The sequence below is a fragment of the Taudactylus pleione genome, unplaced genomic scaffold (genome assembly GCF_031769625.1).
Source record: "Taudactylus pleione unplaced genomic scaffold, aTauple2 ptg000336l, whole genome shotgun sequence".
Taxonomy (NCBI): Eukaryota; Metazoa; Chordata; class Amphibia; order Anura; family Myobatrachidae; genus Taudactylus; species Taudactylus pleione.
In genome coordinates this window covers 4,013,737-4,029,115 of record NW_028284737.1, presented here as the reverse complement: position 1 = coordinate 4,029,115, position 15,379 = coordinate 4,013,737, and the positions used below count along the sequence as shown (strand labels likewise).

The 15,379-nt window shown below is 42.7% G+C and overlaps 1 protein-coding gene across 1 annotated transcript in view; it reads left to right on the top strand.

Annotated features, from left to right (window-relative positions):
* The window catches only part of AP3B1 (adaptor related protein complex 3 subunit beta 1), a 249,412-nt gene that overhangs the window by 25,051 nt on the left and 208,982 nt on the right, over positions 1-15,379 (top strand). The window contains exons 2-4 of the mRNA XM_088443910.1: positions 1,543-1,618; positions 6,888-6,962; positions 12,982-13,077. Coding sequence (XP_088300036.1) covers positions 1,543-1,618; positions 6,888-6,962; positions 12,982-13,077 — 247 coding nt within the window. The remainder of the gene's footprint in view (positions 1-1,542; positions 1,619-6,887; positions 6,963-12,981; positions 13,078-15,379) is intronic.

The following is a 15,379-nucleotide window of genomic DNA, read 5'->3' as shown; positions in this document are numbered from 1 at the left end:
GGTGGGTGAATAGGATAGGTTACATAGCAGTCTGTGCACAGGGCACACAGTGACATTGGTGTGAGAGGTGGGTGAATAGGATAGGTTACATAGCAGTCTGTGCACAGGGCACACAGTGACATTGGTGTGAGTGGTGGGTGAATAGGATAGGCTACATAGCAGTCTGTGCACAGGGCACACAGTGACATTGGTGTGAGAGGTGGGTGAATAGGATAGGATACATAGTCTGTACACAGGGCACACAGTGACATTGGAGTGAGAGGTGGGTGAATAGGATAGGTTACATAGCAGTCTGTGCACAGGGCACACAGTGACATTGGTGTGAGAGGTGGGTGAAGGTGCTGCTGCCACCAGTCTGTATAGCGCTGCTGGTCACGTGAACCACTCTCACGACAAGGCCCCTGTGCTAAGGAATACAACTAGACACCTCAAATAAAAAATGTTGGCAGAAGTGATTTCATCATGGGTGAAGCCGTGGGCAACAGGTAGTTCTAAAATACTTTATTGTAAGCTCCAGTGGGGCAGGGATAGTTGTAATTAATTAAAACATTCTCTCTATAGTGCTGCGTAATACAGTATGTTGATACTATAAAGATTAAGAAGTTATCAATGATTAAATTAAGTGGATTTCTGTAAGGAGGGTATTGGCTCAAATTGTAGTGAGGAGACTGTAACGGTATTGCTACTCTTATCCTACCTATCTCCAGCCTCATTTCCGCAAACCTCCCGCCCACTCTGCTTGGCCAATGGGAGCCTCCGCATCTCCTCTCTGATCACCATCTTTGCACTCCCGCCTTCAGGATTACTCCCACGTTGCTCTCTACTTCTGGAATGTCCTCCCACAGTCCCTTTTACCCTCCCAGCTTTTTAAACATGCCCATAAATCTCTTCATCCTTGCTTACTATCCATCTTCCTAGCCTGAACTATCGTCTGCATGCTCCAGTTCTGTCCCCTTTCCTTCTAGTAATGTAAGCTCTTGTGAGCAGGGCCCTCTCATCTACTGTCTCCTCTACATCATTTTGTAGTCTGGGTTCTATGATTTATGTATTTGTGTAATATGCAAATTTGTAAACTAGTCTGTATATAGCTAATGCTATAACCTGTATATTGTGCTACAGAACCCTTGGGCACTATTTAACTAAAGATAGTAATAATAAAAAGATGTCCACACGCATAAGGATAAAATTGTTATTAAAATACTAACTAAATACTAAGGCTGGTTACACACTAGGCGGCCCGCCAATGCGACGTCTAGTGGTACGACGGCACGATATATCGGGAGGGCGGTACACACTGCACTATCCGGTGCACGACTGCCCAATATGTCGTACGCTTGCACTATTCACCTTGCTGGGTCGCTCTGTCGACCGTGCATGTACGCCCGACGGAACAACCCTGATGTCTGTGCGCAGAAGCGTGCATAGTACATACACACTAGATGATCCAGACGATATGTTGGTCCAGTCGTCTAGTGTGTACCCAGCATAACTTATCATCATCATATTGTTTGTGTACTAAATATAACCTTTTTCTTACTTTAGGAATGAAGACTTAACGCAAATGTTGGAAAGTAACAAAGACTCTGCCAAATTAGAAGCCATGAAAAGGATTGTCGGGGTACGAATGTCCTTTGTATAATATACTGTGTATACAATTTAGGTGTTTCTGTACAAAGACATTTAATTTGTTTTAAAAGATCAGTGCGTAATACGTTAACTCGGTAACATCTTTAGTCTTTTGTTTTGTAGCGAATATAAGGTTTATTACTTGTGTTGAGAATTTCTGTATTGTTTTCACCAGGATGCTTTAGGCTAGTGTTTTTACTTTTTTATTTAGATGCCAAAGTTGTGTAAATAATTTGTGGATTAGATATGTTTTATGTTTGATTATTTAAAAACCTAAAAGACCATTATTGAAAACTGTGTATTCCCATCCCTCTCCACCCTCTATTGGTCAGACTAGTCCTGGGATTACTGCATCCTCTTACAGATGTGTCCTTATACATCTGTGCTGCAGACGCACTAAAAATCCCCTATCGGTGAGACTCTGCTAGTGCTGGACGTCTTTTTTGTCTCTCTTCGCCGAAAATGCATCTATGTCACAATGCAATGCGACAATAACGGACCAGCAGATTGTGCTGATTAATTCGATATGTGACACTTGTATGTTTTGGTGCGACGGAGACTCTGAATCGGTATACGAAGTGCTACAATGCAGTGGACGCAGCTTTTGTTTATCCAAGTTTCGCTGTGGTTCATATACAAACTCCTGTGCACACAAGATATACAAGTGTCGCATATCAAATTAATCAGCCCAGTCTGCTGGTGCGTGCTGCATTTTCGGCAACATAAGACACCCAATGGTAGCAGAGTAGCACAGTACCTAGAGGCTCACTCGCACTGCATGGCATATTGAGGCTAGATGTATGAAGACACATAAGTAGCTTGTATATGATCTAACCGATACAATGAGGGGGATGCTCATGTTAGAGAGTATTTTAAACATGCTTGGGATAGACCTAAAAATATCCTTACAAAGAACTAAGGATCGAATAAGGTTTAAGGTTACCATTGGTTTAAAAAAGGGGGTAGAATAGATGGGCCAAGTGGTTCTTATCTGCAGTCAAATTCTAGATTTCTATGTTAAGGACCACTACTGCTTTATATGTGCTTTTTTTTTTTTTCTTGTTAAAAAAAATAAAAATAAAATGTAAAATCATGAGAACTTACTACTCGTCCCAAATTGTAGGCTAAGGGACTTATCCCTCATTTCTTTCACTGAAGCTGCAGCATATTACCCTATACATCTCTGTGTGTACAGGCAGGTAAGCCCTGCCCTTAGTAACACGATAGGATGGCATGGTTAAAAATATAACTGGCATCCATGCAGGATGTGGAGACCTAAAAGGGAGGAGCACAAAATATTTACAATCACTTAAAGTCCTAAAGGAGGCCATTATTATCCTATAGTCCAGAGTGCCCCACTCCTCCCCCGCTTCCAAATTTGGCAAACTACTGTGCACATCTTTGTGCTACTTAACGCTGCTTTCAGCACACCCATTGCAGGGCTATCTCTTCCATTGGGCTTGTTGGGCAGTTGCCCAAGGGCCTGAAGCTTGTAGGGGCCCGCCAACCCGCCCCCCTGCAGTTGCGACCAGTTGGTTAATTTGTGATATTTTTAAAAGTCAGCCGCCGGTGCACTGTATTCTGATCTATCCCTCATTGCTTTGTTACATTGTTTGCTTGCCTTTAAGTCACCTGAAATAGTCACTCCTAGATCCCTTTCCTCTTCAGTAGTTTCCAGTATAGTGCCATTAATGCTATAGTTAGCCTTTGGATTTTTGAGACCCAAGTGCATGATCTTGCATTTTTTGGCATTAAACAGTAGTTGCTACGTTCTTGACCATTCCTTTAGTCTACCTAGATCATCAATCATTTGTTTTACCCCCTCCTGGTGTGTCTACCCTATTGCATACCTTTGTGTCATCTGCACAAAGGCATAGTTTCCCTTCAATCCCACTTGCAATGTCACAAATAAAGATATTAAAAAGCACTGGCCGAAGTACAGATCCCTGAGGTACTCCATGGGAACATTTCCCTCTTAAGACAGCACTTCGTTTACTACAACTCTGTTTCCTATCCTGCAGCCATGATCTTATATTTGTATCCAATCCCATGCTTTCCAGTTTAACAGTCTATATGGGAAAGATTTCTGGACTGCACACCCTGAATATATATATAATGGGAGGTGCTACCTGATGAGACAAATTGCAGGCACAAAAACAGACAAATCTCAGGTGCACAACTCCAAATTATTAATAATATATAAATGCAATACAATTTTGCAATCAATAGAGGTTTTTAGCATAATCTTGGCCAAGGTTATGGGCCTACCCACCATATCCAGGTAACCTCTGTAGGGTAGGTCCCTAACATATTACGATTCAAATCCAGAGCGCAGGACACCGCAGTCTGCAATGTGGAAAAGTGTCAAAATCCTTACTAAAGTCTAGATAAGCTATATCTATGGCCCACTCTTTATATATTTCCTTAGTAAACCAGTCAAAAAAATCAATAAGATTTATTTGACATGATCTCCCCCCAGTAAATCCATGCTGTAACCCATGCTGTTTTGGATCCTGCAAATTGTTGGATTTGAGATAATCTACGACTTTCTTTTAAGAGTGTTTCCATCAATTTCCCTACTACTGATGTAAGGCTCACTGGTCGGTAGTTGCTTGCCTCTTCCTTCCACTTTTGTGCAGTGGGACAAAGTTTGCTCTTTTCCAGTCCTCTGGAATTACTCCAGTAGCTAGTGACTGGTTGAATAATTCTGTTAATTGTGTTACCAGCACCCCTTTAAGCTAATTTAGTATCCTTGGATTTATCCCATCAGGCCCCATTGATTTATCCACTGTCAGTTTTGAGAGTTCTGTTAGGATCTTCTCCTCTGTAAATGTGCTTGTTCCTACCTATTTTTCTGATTACACCTGCAACTTAACTGTGGCCCCTTGCCCTCTCAGTAGTGAATACTGAACAAAAATAATTAAGATGATCAGCTAAAAAAAATCCCTCTTTCTATCTTTAGTCTTTTTATTCCACCTTTTTTTTTTCTCCTTTTGCATATAGTTAAAAAAATTTTTTTTGACCCATTTACCCACTGACTGTGCCATTTTCTCCTCAGCTTTTGCCTTTGCACATCTGTTTACTTTCTTAGCCTCATTCTGTTTTACAAGTTACTCCTCTGTCTTCGTTATTTTGTGTCTGCTTGTATTTCCTAAAGGCCATCTTTTTTGCTTTCACAATACTTGCTACCTCTTTCCCAAACCACACTGGCTTCCTTTTCCTTGTGGTTTTCCTAACCCTTTTGATACAAAGGTCTGTTGCCTTTAATATTGCACTAAATGTTCCCACCTCTCCTGCACTCCTTTCAAGTTCCTCCACTCTGCCAAAGATTCGCTTACACATCTTCCCATCCCTGCAAAATCAGCCTTCCTAAAATCTAACACCTTTTGTTTTTGTATGGGGTGAGGCAGTATCTGTTTTTATTCTGAACCATACTGCTTGATGATCACTGGATCCCAGGTTTTCACCCACTTTTACATCAGATATTCTGTCTCCATTTGTAAGCATTAAATCTAATATTGCTTCCTTCCGAGTGGGCTCCCTCACCAATTGCTGGAGGGGGGCTCCGTGAAATGAATTCAGGATGTCCCTACTTCTAGTGGAACTTGCCACAGACACCTCCCAGTTTATATCGGGTAGATTCAAATCTCCCATGGTTATAACCTCTCCATTTAATGCCATTTTAGTGATGTCCTGCAATAGTTTGCCCAGTTCCCCTTCCTAATCTGGTGGTCTGTAGATCACCGCAACACGAAGAATTACTTTCTCCCCTGTTTCTATAGTCACCCAAAGGGACTTGTTTTTTTCTTCAATACTATGTATTAACGTAGTATTTATGCTTTCTTTGACATACATTGCTACCCCTCCTCCTATTCTTCCCATTCAGTCCTTCCTAAATAAAGTATATCCCGGTATAGTGATGTCCCAGTCATGATTTTCATTGCACCATGACTCCGTATTAGCCACAATATCCAGATCATCCCTTGTCATTGCACCCAGATTGGTTCAGAACTATTGTCCCACTGTCATTTTATAATCTAGAAGAGTTGTTTGCACCAGGGCAGTCCACTTTCACCCTAATGCTGGTGTTACTTGCCTGTTGCATTCACTTTGGTAAGTACTATTTATGGCAGGATGTGGATTTAGTTTGTAGAAAGCAAATTTAGAGATAGCAATTATGTTAAAATGCATGATTAATCTGATGGTTTTGTAAATTCCTGACATTACAACAACAATATCTGCATAGTAATCTTGAAAGCAAATTTCGCAGTTTGTTTAGTTTTTGGGGGAATGCAGGAAATCCTATTTATAGACTATTAGTTATGCACTTTCTCAACCCTTTTCATATAATACTATAAACATATGTACTCCTAAATCACTGCCATGATTGCTCGACCACACTGGGATTTCATTAGTCATGTATCTTTTTTCTTTCCCCCATTGATGAGCTGCAATAGTGTTTGCATGTTTACTGTCCTATAGATACAGATACCCAAAAAGCGTATGCCAGCCTCTTAAATTTAGTTGAAAATACATTTACACAATTGATTTGGAGTAAAATATTAAAAGTACATGTTTAATAAATAGGCCTGTTTATTTTAATATGTACAGATATTAAGGCTCATGGGGCCCATGCATCAGCAATCAACTGGGGCAATTCTGCGTTTTCCAGATTAATCTGTGGAAAAAAAAATAGGCAATGAATGGGGTTCACCGATTGCCGATTCTGACCAAAAAGTGATCGGAATCAGTGAATCAGGTTGCCCAACATGTTGGGTTTCACCAACCAATCGGGGCTGTATATTGCTAGCGTATGGTAACAATCAGCTGATTTGCAGACTATTACTAGTATTTTACAAGTAAAATGGGCACTTTCATGATACGCAGATCTGATCTTCAAATCACAGAAAAGTATCGGCAATGTATAAGTGTATAATGGCGAATAGGACAGTTGTTAAATCGCGGAAAAAAATGCAGAATCTGTGAATTATTTTTGTGTTAATTCTGATGTACGTGCCCCATCATTTGGTAACCTTTGCTGACATAAGATACTAAGGAGGAAATGTAGCAAATCGTCTAAAGAGAGAAGTTGTAAAGTCACACATAGCAACCAAGCAGCTTATAGCTAGTATTTATCAGGTACATGCTATGCAGTGCTAGCTAGAAGCTGCTTCTTTTCTGTGGCCAACTTCTCTGCTCCATTTAAATAAGCCAATACGTTGTCACTGGTTTTCTGACTAACTTTTATTTACTAATTTTAGATGATTTCACATGGAAAAAACGCCTCTGAATTATTCCCGGCTGTTGTTAAGAATGTAGCCAGCAAAAATATTGAGGTAAGTAAAATCTGTTTATACTGGCAGTGCTATGTCATTATTGCATTGTGGTGATGTATGCTCTCATACAGATACACACACAGTAGGGCAGGTATGTGGAACCTCAGGCCCAGGGGCTGTATAAGGCCCCCGGAATCATTTGGTCTGGCCCTCTGAGCTTTTTTTCTGCTAGTCTCATCTGGCTAGCAGGGTGCCTAGAATGGCACCCTGCAGTCAGAATCTATGCAGCAGTGCCACCTGGAGCGTCGTTAGGACACTTCAGATTGTTACACCGCTGCCCTTATAGCTCCCCGGAACATCCTGGGGATGCTCCGAGCATTGCTGTAATCACCGGCAATTGTGACCCCGCCCCTGTGTGAAGTCACATGGAGGGGCGTGGCCTGCATCGGGCCCACAAATAATGTTATATAGATCAAAATGGCCCTCGGCAGAAAAAAGGTTCCCCAGCACTAGGGAAAGCACATTATGCATAGTTCTATAACATAATATATATTTACATGCTGGCTTTTTATTTTGCCCTGTATGGAGTTTTTTTTGTGCTGTTCTGGAGCTTCCAGCTATAAAATAGAGCAGGAGTCTGGGCCTGGTTCAGCAAGGAACGTAAGTGTGCCCACGTACGCACTCGGCTGCTGCAAATATATGCTAATCAATGCATATGTACGGCAATCGCAGCATAAGATGCAGACGCCCAGAACTACACAATACTGCCGACTTCCCTTAACTCAAAGCCTGAGTAATCCGCAAGACAGCTGAAACATCGGTAACATCAAGAACCATCGGAGCCATACGCACAATAGAGGTTGACCTGATCTCCTGCAGGATTTTGGCCACTTCCTGCGTGCATCGAGTCTTCTGGCTGCGTATGCCGCCACACTGCCTTAATTATGCACGCCCCTATAACGGCGTCCCAACGCCCAGGCACACCTGCATTCACCCGACCACCCCCGTCACCACCCACAAACGGCACTTCCTGTCAATCAATATCGGAAAGGTCTGCGTAGACACTGCGTGTAATTTGCGTACCCTTACATGATCGCACTGGTGCAAAAACATCGGCCGAGTGCGTGCGTGCGTTCTCTCACTTGCATTCCTTGCTGAATCAGGCCCACTGTTCATTATATCTGCTCATCTACAGCAGTAAAGTAGCCAAAATTACAGAATTGCAAATGTAATAATAAATAATAATTTGTACTTATGAATGCAAAAAGCAAATCCCTCTAAACCCTGATCCTTATAAAAGCCATAAGTATTTTGGTAATATTGGAATATCTTTATTTGACTAGTGGGCTACAAGCTGGTACCCTGTAGTTATTGAAGACCACAAACTAATCATATACTACAGGGATTTGTTGTTATCTAGAACATACAAATCGAAAGGTTATTTTATATTTTCAGTTTGTTTAAGGTGGAGGCAACTGCACATGAATCATGTTGGACATATAAACTTGTTTCACGTAGAACAGTGTTATATGGGTGCTTCTATATGACTCCTCCCTCTCCTTCAAGCCACATATCAAGAACCTCTCGCAATCCTGTCGTTTCCAAGATCAGACCCTTTCTCACCCAGGAAGCCACTAAAACCCTCACACACTCATAGGTCATCTCCAGATTGGGCTGCTGTAACCTCCTCCTATCTGGTCTCCCTAACTCCCATCTCTCTCCTCTCCAGTCTGTCCTCGATGCAACTGCTCGGCTCATCTTCCTCTCCAAACGCTCTACATCTGCTTCCCCTCTCCTACAAGCCCTCTACTGGCTCCCCATCCCTTTCAGACCCCAATTCAAAGTTCTCACTCTCTTACAAAGCCCCTCACCCATTCCTTTCCCATTTACATCTCTGACCTCATCTCCCTATGCCCTCCTGTCTGCCCTCTTCTTTCAACAAATGCACGCCGCCTCTCATGCCAACTGATTTTGTTTGTACTGCTCCCCACCTTTGGAACTCTCTCCCTCTTCCAATCACACTCTCTACCTCTCTACATCCTTCAAACAGGGCTCTTAAGACCCACTACTTCATCAAAGCCTTCCAGCTCTCATCTTAACTTGCTGCTACATGCTCCTTCCTCTACCCCATCTGTGTCACCCTGTTTGTCTCCCCTCCCCTTTAGAATGTAAGCTCTTACGAGCAGGGCCTCTGCCCTCTTATGCTTCTCCTTACTTTACTGTCATCTACTTCTTACTCCCTACTAGGGCACCTTACACTTGGTTGCTTATCTGGGTGTTATGGTCGCTAATGTAGCAATGTATATTATCCTTGTGCTCGTCCTGTATTGTATTGTACTGTAAGTCACTGGTCAACCTATTTGTTTATGTACTTTGTAAGGTGCTGCGGAACACTTGTGGCGCCATATAAATAAATGATAATAATGCCACAAAGTTTGTGCACAGGGTAAAGTGTGGAGGTCAGCTTATGCATGATAACCTTATATCTCTAAATGTGGATATACTGATGTACAAAATCTGCAATACATTTTGTAGGTTGAAAGCTGCCATAGTGATCTGTGCAACAATGGTTTGGTTCTGAGTTCTATGTATTAAGTGGAAAGAAAGTATCATGTATGCTCTGCTCTGTTTTGATGATAAAGTGTTATGTGACTATGTACTATACTATGATATAGACATAAATCTGTTCCTCTCGGTCAGGATGTAGTTGACATTCCGGCAGTCAGGATGCCAGCGCTGGAATCTCCACAGCAGTAGTAATTCCGGTGCTAGAATCCCAACTGTTGGCATCTTGACGGTAAGTGTTAGGGAGGGTTAGGGTTAGGCTGTGGGGGGAGGGGAGGGTTAGGCTGTAGTCCTTCAGTACTCTGCATGAAGGCCTACACAGTAGTCCCTGGCATTAGATAGCAGAGTGATTTTTTCCCCAAATATGAAACTTTTAGTGGTGGTCATCCATTAAAGGCATTTAATGTTTTTTTTTTTGTTTTGTTTTTTAATTATTATCAAATAGCTTTTTAAACCTGAATCAATTAAATTTTTAAAACAAAAATGCAAAATCAATTTTAAATAGCAATTATTTATATAATGTGATAATTTAAAAAACAATGACAATTTTGGGGACTTTAAAAAAAAATAAAAAAAAATTTAATAGTAAAAAAACAAAACAAAAACCTTTACTGTTCTAACTTGATTATATTCACACACACATATTTTAGTGGATGATGTATTGGGCGGAGGGGGGGGGAGTGGTGAGGAGACGGATTGGATCGTGAAGAAGCAGTGTCGAGGGATGAATTGGACGAGCAGGCTCAGCAGTCAGAGGGGGGGTATACGTTTAGGAAGCTGGCGGCCACAATACCGACCGCTGGCTTCCCGACTCCTCAATCCCGGTTAGGGTTACATGACAGGCGTCTAAAATCTAGACGCCTGACATTACCCCTACGCCGAGAGACCAGCATCCCGATCGAAGGGATGCCGGGCACTGCGAGCGGACAGCCGCGAGGGGGGACTTCGGGTTAGGTTTAGGGCTCCCGGGGGGGACTTCGGGCTAGGTTTAGGGCTCCCGGGGGGGACTTCGGGCTAGGTACCCCCCCCCCGGAAGGGTTAGGGTTAGGCTAGGGGAAGGGGGGGTTAGGGCTGGGCACCCCCGGGGGGAGGTTAGGGTTAGGCACTCCCCCGAGGGACTTAGGTTTAGGCAGCGGGGAAGGGGGAGGGGGGGAGTTTAGAGTTAGGCACCCCTAAAGGAGGGTTAGGGGGGCAGGTTAGTTTAGATAGTACTTACCATGCGGCCGGCGGTATTGAATACCGATTCCGAGGGGGTTAGGGGTCCGGCAGAGTGGACAAACACACACATATATTAATGTGTGTGATGTTTGATAGATAGATAGATCTATCTATCTATCTATCTATCTATCTATCTATCTATCTATCTATCTATTTTTTTTTTTTTTATTACTGTAAATCTACTTCTTGCAGAAGCCAGCATCGGTGAATGGGCATTCCAGAAGATCGCCCATCACTGCTGCAGTAATACCTGGATGAGTGGCCAGTGTGTAGGGTGACCCTTCACTACTTGATCATAGTTGCCACAGTGATCGGGACACAGTGGGGCAGAGCTACGGTTGCTGTGCTTCTAGTGCAGCCTCAGGGGCACTGAAGCCAGCACACTACTGGCCACAGTGATCAGGAAACTGGGAGAGAAGCTACAGCTACCATGAGCTGCAGCTTCTCAGTTTATAGTTCAGTCTCGGCTATTTCACAACCGACAGGTGGGGTTGCCCCCAGTTTATCCGATCACTGTGATCTGGACACACTGGGGGTGGAGCAGTGGGTGCAGGGTGTCTGGAAGGACCCTCTGAGCTTGTGCATTTGTGATTGGTCGCATCAGATGCGACCATGTCAGGGAAAGCCCAGCCTTGCAAGGTTGCATTTGGTGCGACCTCACCATCTCTCAATAATCTCTTAAGGCCTTGTGTTAATATCACATACATGGGTAACTCAGTTGGGTAGGGGTTAGCATCGCTGTCTCTCATGAGTGAGATCGATGGTGTATGGTTCTACCTGTATTTCCTCTGGGTACTCCAGTTTCATCCTGCAATTAAATAATTGTTAATTAAACATATATTCTTTTAATCCAAGTAAATGTTATGCTGATAATCTCAAAAATAATGTGAGCGAATGGGCTTGTGCACACTTTTTCGGAAAATCCTAAGCTTTACATTGCATCGGTTTTGAAATTGCAGCATTTGCAAGGGTTACCACTTAGTGCAATGTAGTTTATTCTCCGGGAATGCTCATTAATTACACCGTAGTGGATTTTGCTGCCCATACACGGGAATATCATGTTGTAACTTGCTTGCTGTACGGTAGATTTACATTCTGATTTGTCCACACAAATAAGTGGCTAGTTTGGATGAGATCTGGCCATTTAATATTCTAACTGAATGGTCACTTCGCTTCTGGATTACAGCGGGGCTATTGCACAGACCAATAGCAGTCTTCGTCTTACCACATTTACAACTTACTCAGTAATCAATCCTATTGGTCCTTGGTCAGGCATGGCATGTGTACCAGGGCCACGCACAGTAATATCAGCCCAATTGAGCGATTATTGCTTTGTGTGTGACTGAGCTTTACTTTTGATGATTAAGGCTTAAATTTTACTCTATGACCATACACTTAACATTTGTACAAAATATTAAAAATGTGTCTTTCTACCATCATAAGCAATGACCGATATAAAAAGTAAAACTATATAAACCAGTCTAGCACATTCCTTGCTCTTAATGATTTGAATGCTGCTTATAAAATGCCGCCCTGTGGATTTCTTTTTGCAAGCCCAAGCTGCCTTGGTCTTTGTTGGGATGTGTAACAGATGTTAGCAGATGACAAAGGATACTGTGTGTGACCCTGTACCGTGCTGGAGGTACAGACCAAAATCAAAGGTTTAGTCAATATGTCATGAAGTTTGATGTTCTAGCATTGATAAACTAATTAAACAGACCTTCCTGTGTTCCCCAAGACTAATGTGGCCCTGTTGTGATTAGTTTCCCAGCCGGGCATGTAGTAACATTGAATGGCAGTAAGTGCGGAGAGAAAGGTGTAGTCACGCATCTCTAAGCTCTCCCTTATCTGGGCACAGAGTGGTTTCAAGGAAAGGAGCCTTTCTCAGCAACCTGCTGCCGTTCAGCGCACAGGCCTCTTGTGGTCAGTATTGATTTGCTCTAATCTAAAGCAGAACAAGGACAAGTGTTGTATTTTGCAACCTTCTGTGATTTAATATTGTTATGTCTTTTGCCCCAGCAGCCATAAAGTGCCTCTCTGGAGAATGAGAGTATATAATTTTATTTGGTTAAGACAGAAGTTTGAAAATGTACTGTGTTGGCACGTCGAACACACAGAGCATTAAGATACAAAACCCTCTTAGTATTATATGTAGCTGTTTTCACTCTTTAAACCATTCAACAAATCAGCATTCTTTTTTTTTTTTTTCGCACAGATCTCTGCTTGAAATACAAGTTTTATGCAGTTTTTTATTCCACTGCTCCATCTAATTTAATATTGTTTCCATCTCATCTAGATAAAAAAGTTGGTATATGTTTACCTGGTACGATACGCAGAGGAACAGCAAGACTTGGCACTATTATCCATCGCTACGTTTCAGCGTGGTTTAAAGGTAAGTTTGTTCTCTGCAGGTTCAGGAAAAAATAAAAGAAGGAAAAATAGAAATAATGTCTATAAACTGGAGTGAAAATGCCTTTCAGATGACTGATACAGTGTAGCTTGTAACTATTGCAAATGTTGCCCTTCATCAAGTATCTATGGATTACCATCAATGGGCTGTTGTTTTACCATCGATGGCGAAGAGCTGCCAAAGGTAGCAACGTGTTTTTTAATTATTCGCAGCGCAGGGGAAATGAAGCTTAGCTCTGCCCCTGAAAGGGACTATGTAGCCCTGCTCCATTCCCTGATTGGCTTGCCACATTTTGCCTCCGCACAACGATGGACTGCTGGAGTGATGGCCATGGATGTTTTTCGCCCATCAATGGCCATCCATACCTGCATCTTAAAATAATTAGTGTCAAATTTTTTCAGCATTTTTTTTTCCACTTTATAGAAGTATACAGTGCATCCGGAAAGTATTCACAGCGCTTCACTTTTTCCACATTTTGTTATGTTACAGCCTTATTCCAAAATGGAAGAAATTAATTTTTGTCCTCAGAATTCTACACACAATAGCCCATAATGACAACGTGAAAAAAGTTGTTTTTTTTGAGATTTTTGTAAAATTAATTTAAAAAAAACCTAAGAAATCACATGTACATAAGTATTCACGCCTTTGGTCAATACTTTGTTGATGCACCTTTGGCAGCAATTACAGCCTCAAGTATTTTTGAATATGATGCCACAACTATCTTTGGGCAGTTTCGCCCATTCCTTTTTGCAGCACCTCTCAAGCTCCATCAGGTTGGATGGGAAGCATCGGTGCACAGCCATTTTCAAATCTCTCCAGAGATGTTCAATTGGATTCAAGTCTGGGCTCTGGCTGGGCCACTCAAGAACATTCACAGAGCTGTCCTGAAGCCACTCCTTTGATATCTTGGCTGTGTGCTTAGGGTCGTTGTCCTGCTGAAAGATGAACTGTCGCCCCAGTCTGAGGTCAAGAGCGCTCTGGAGCAGGTTTTCATCCAGGATGTCTCTGTACATTGCTGCATTCATCTTTTCCTCTATCCTGACTAGTCTCCCAGTTCCTGCCGATGAAAAACATCTCCTCAGCATAATGCTGCCACCACCATGCTTCACTGTAGGGATGGTATTGGCCTGGTGATGAGCGGTGCCTGGCTTCCTCCAAACATAAAGCCTGGCATTGACGCCAAAGAGTTCAATCTTTGTCTCATCAGACCAGAGAATTTTGTTTCTCATGGTCTGAGAGCCCTTCAGGTACGTTTTGGCAAACTCTAGGTGGGCTGCCATGTGCTTTTTACTAAACAGTGGCTTCCATCTGGCCACTCTACCATACAGGCCTGATTGGTGGATTGCTGCAGAGATGGTTGTCCTTCTGGAAGGTTCTCCTCTCTCCACAGAGGAATGCTGTAGTTTTGACAGAGTGACCATCGCGTTCTTGGTCACCTCCCTGACTAGAGCCCTTCTCCCATGATCTCTCAGTTTAGATGGCCGGCCAACTCTGGGAAGAGTCCTGGTGGTTCCGAACTTCTTCCATTTACGAATGATGGAGGCCACTGTGCTCATCGGGACCTTCAAAGCAGCAGATATTTTTCTGTACCCTTCCCCAGACTTGTGCCTCGAGACAATCCTGTCTTGGAGGTCTACAGACAATTCCTTGGACTTAGTGCATGTTAGAGGACAAACCAAGCATGGTCAAGTGTGGGACCTTATATAGACAGGTGTATGCCTTTCAAAATCATGTCCAAACAACTGAATTTACCACAGGTAGACTAAAATTAAAGGCCCCCATACATCAGAGATAGATTGCAGTTAGCGTGCAATTTGCAATCGATTGTGTATAAAAATCTGCAATGTATGGGCTTCGCAGATTGCAACCAAAAAGTGATTGGAATTGTTTCATCAGATTGTCCAAAATGTTGGATTTCACAGATCGATTGGGGCTGTAGATTGCTAGTGTATGGACATGATCAGCAGATTTGCAGACCGTTTCTAGCAAAATGATGGGCCTTTCAAGATTGCCAGATCTGTGTTTGCTGCAATCGATCTGCAAATCACTGAAAAAGATCTGTAGTGTAGGGGCGCAGATTGCTCGATTGGGAAATCCTAAGATCAGGCAATGAATCTTCAAATTGTTCAATTGTGGTTTTCAGATTGCTGATTTATGGGGGCCTAAAGGTGGCCATACATCAGACACCGGATTTTGCGATCCGACAATGCGATGGGAAGTGCCGGCGTTTCGGGGTGGAAACGCCGACCTCCCACCATCGATGTTCTGCGATCCGTCGCCGGAT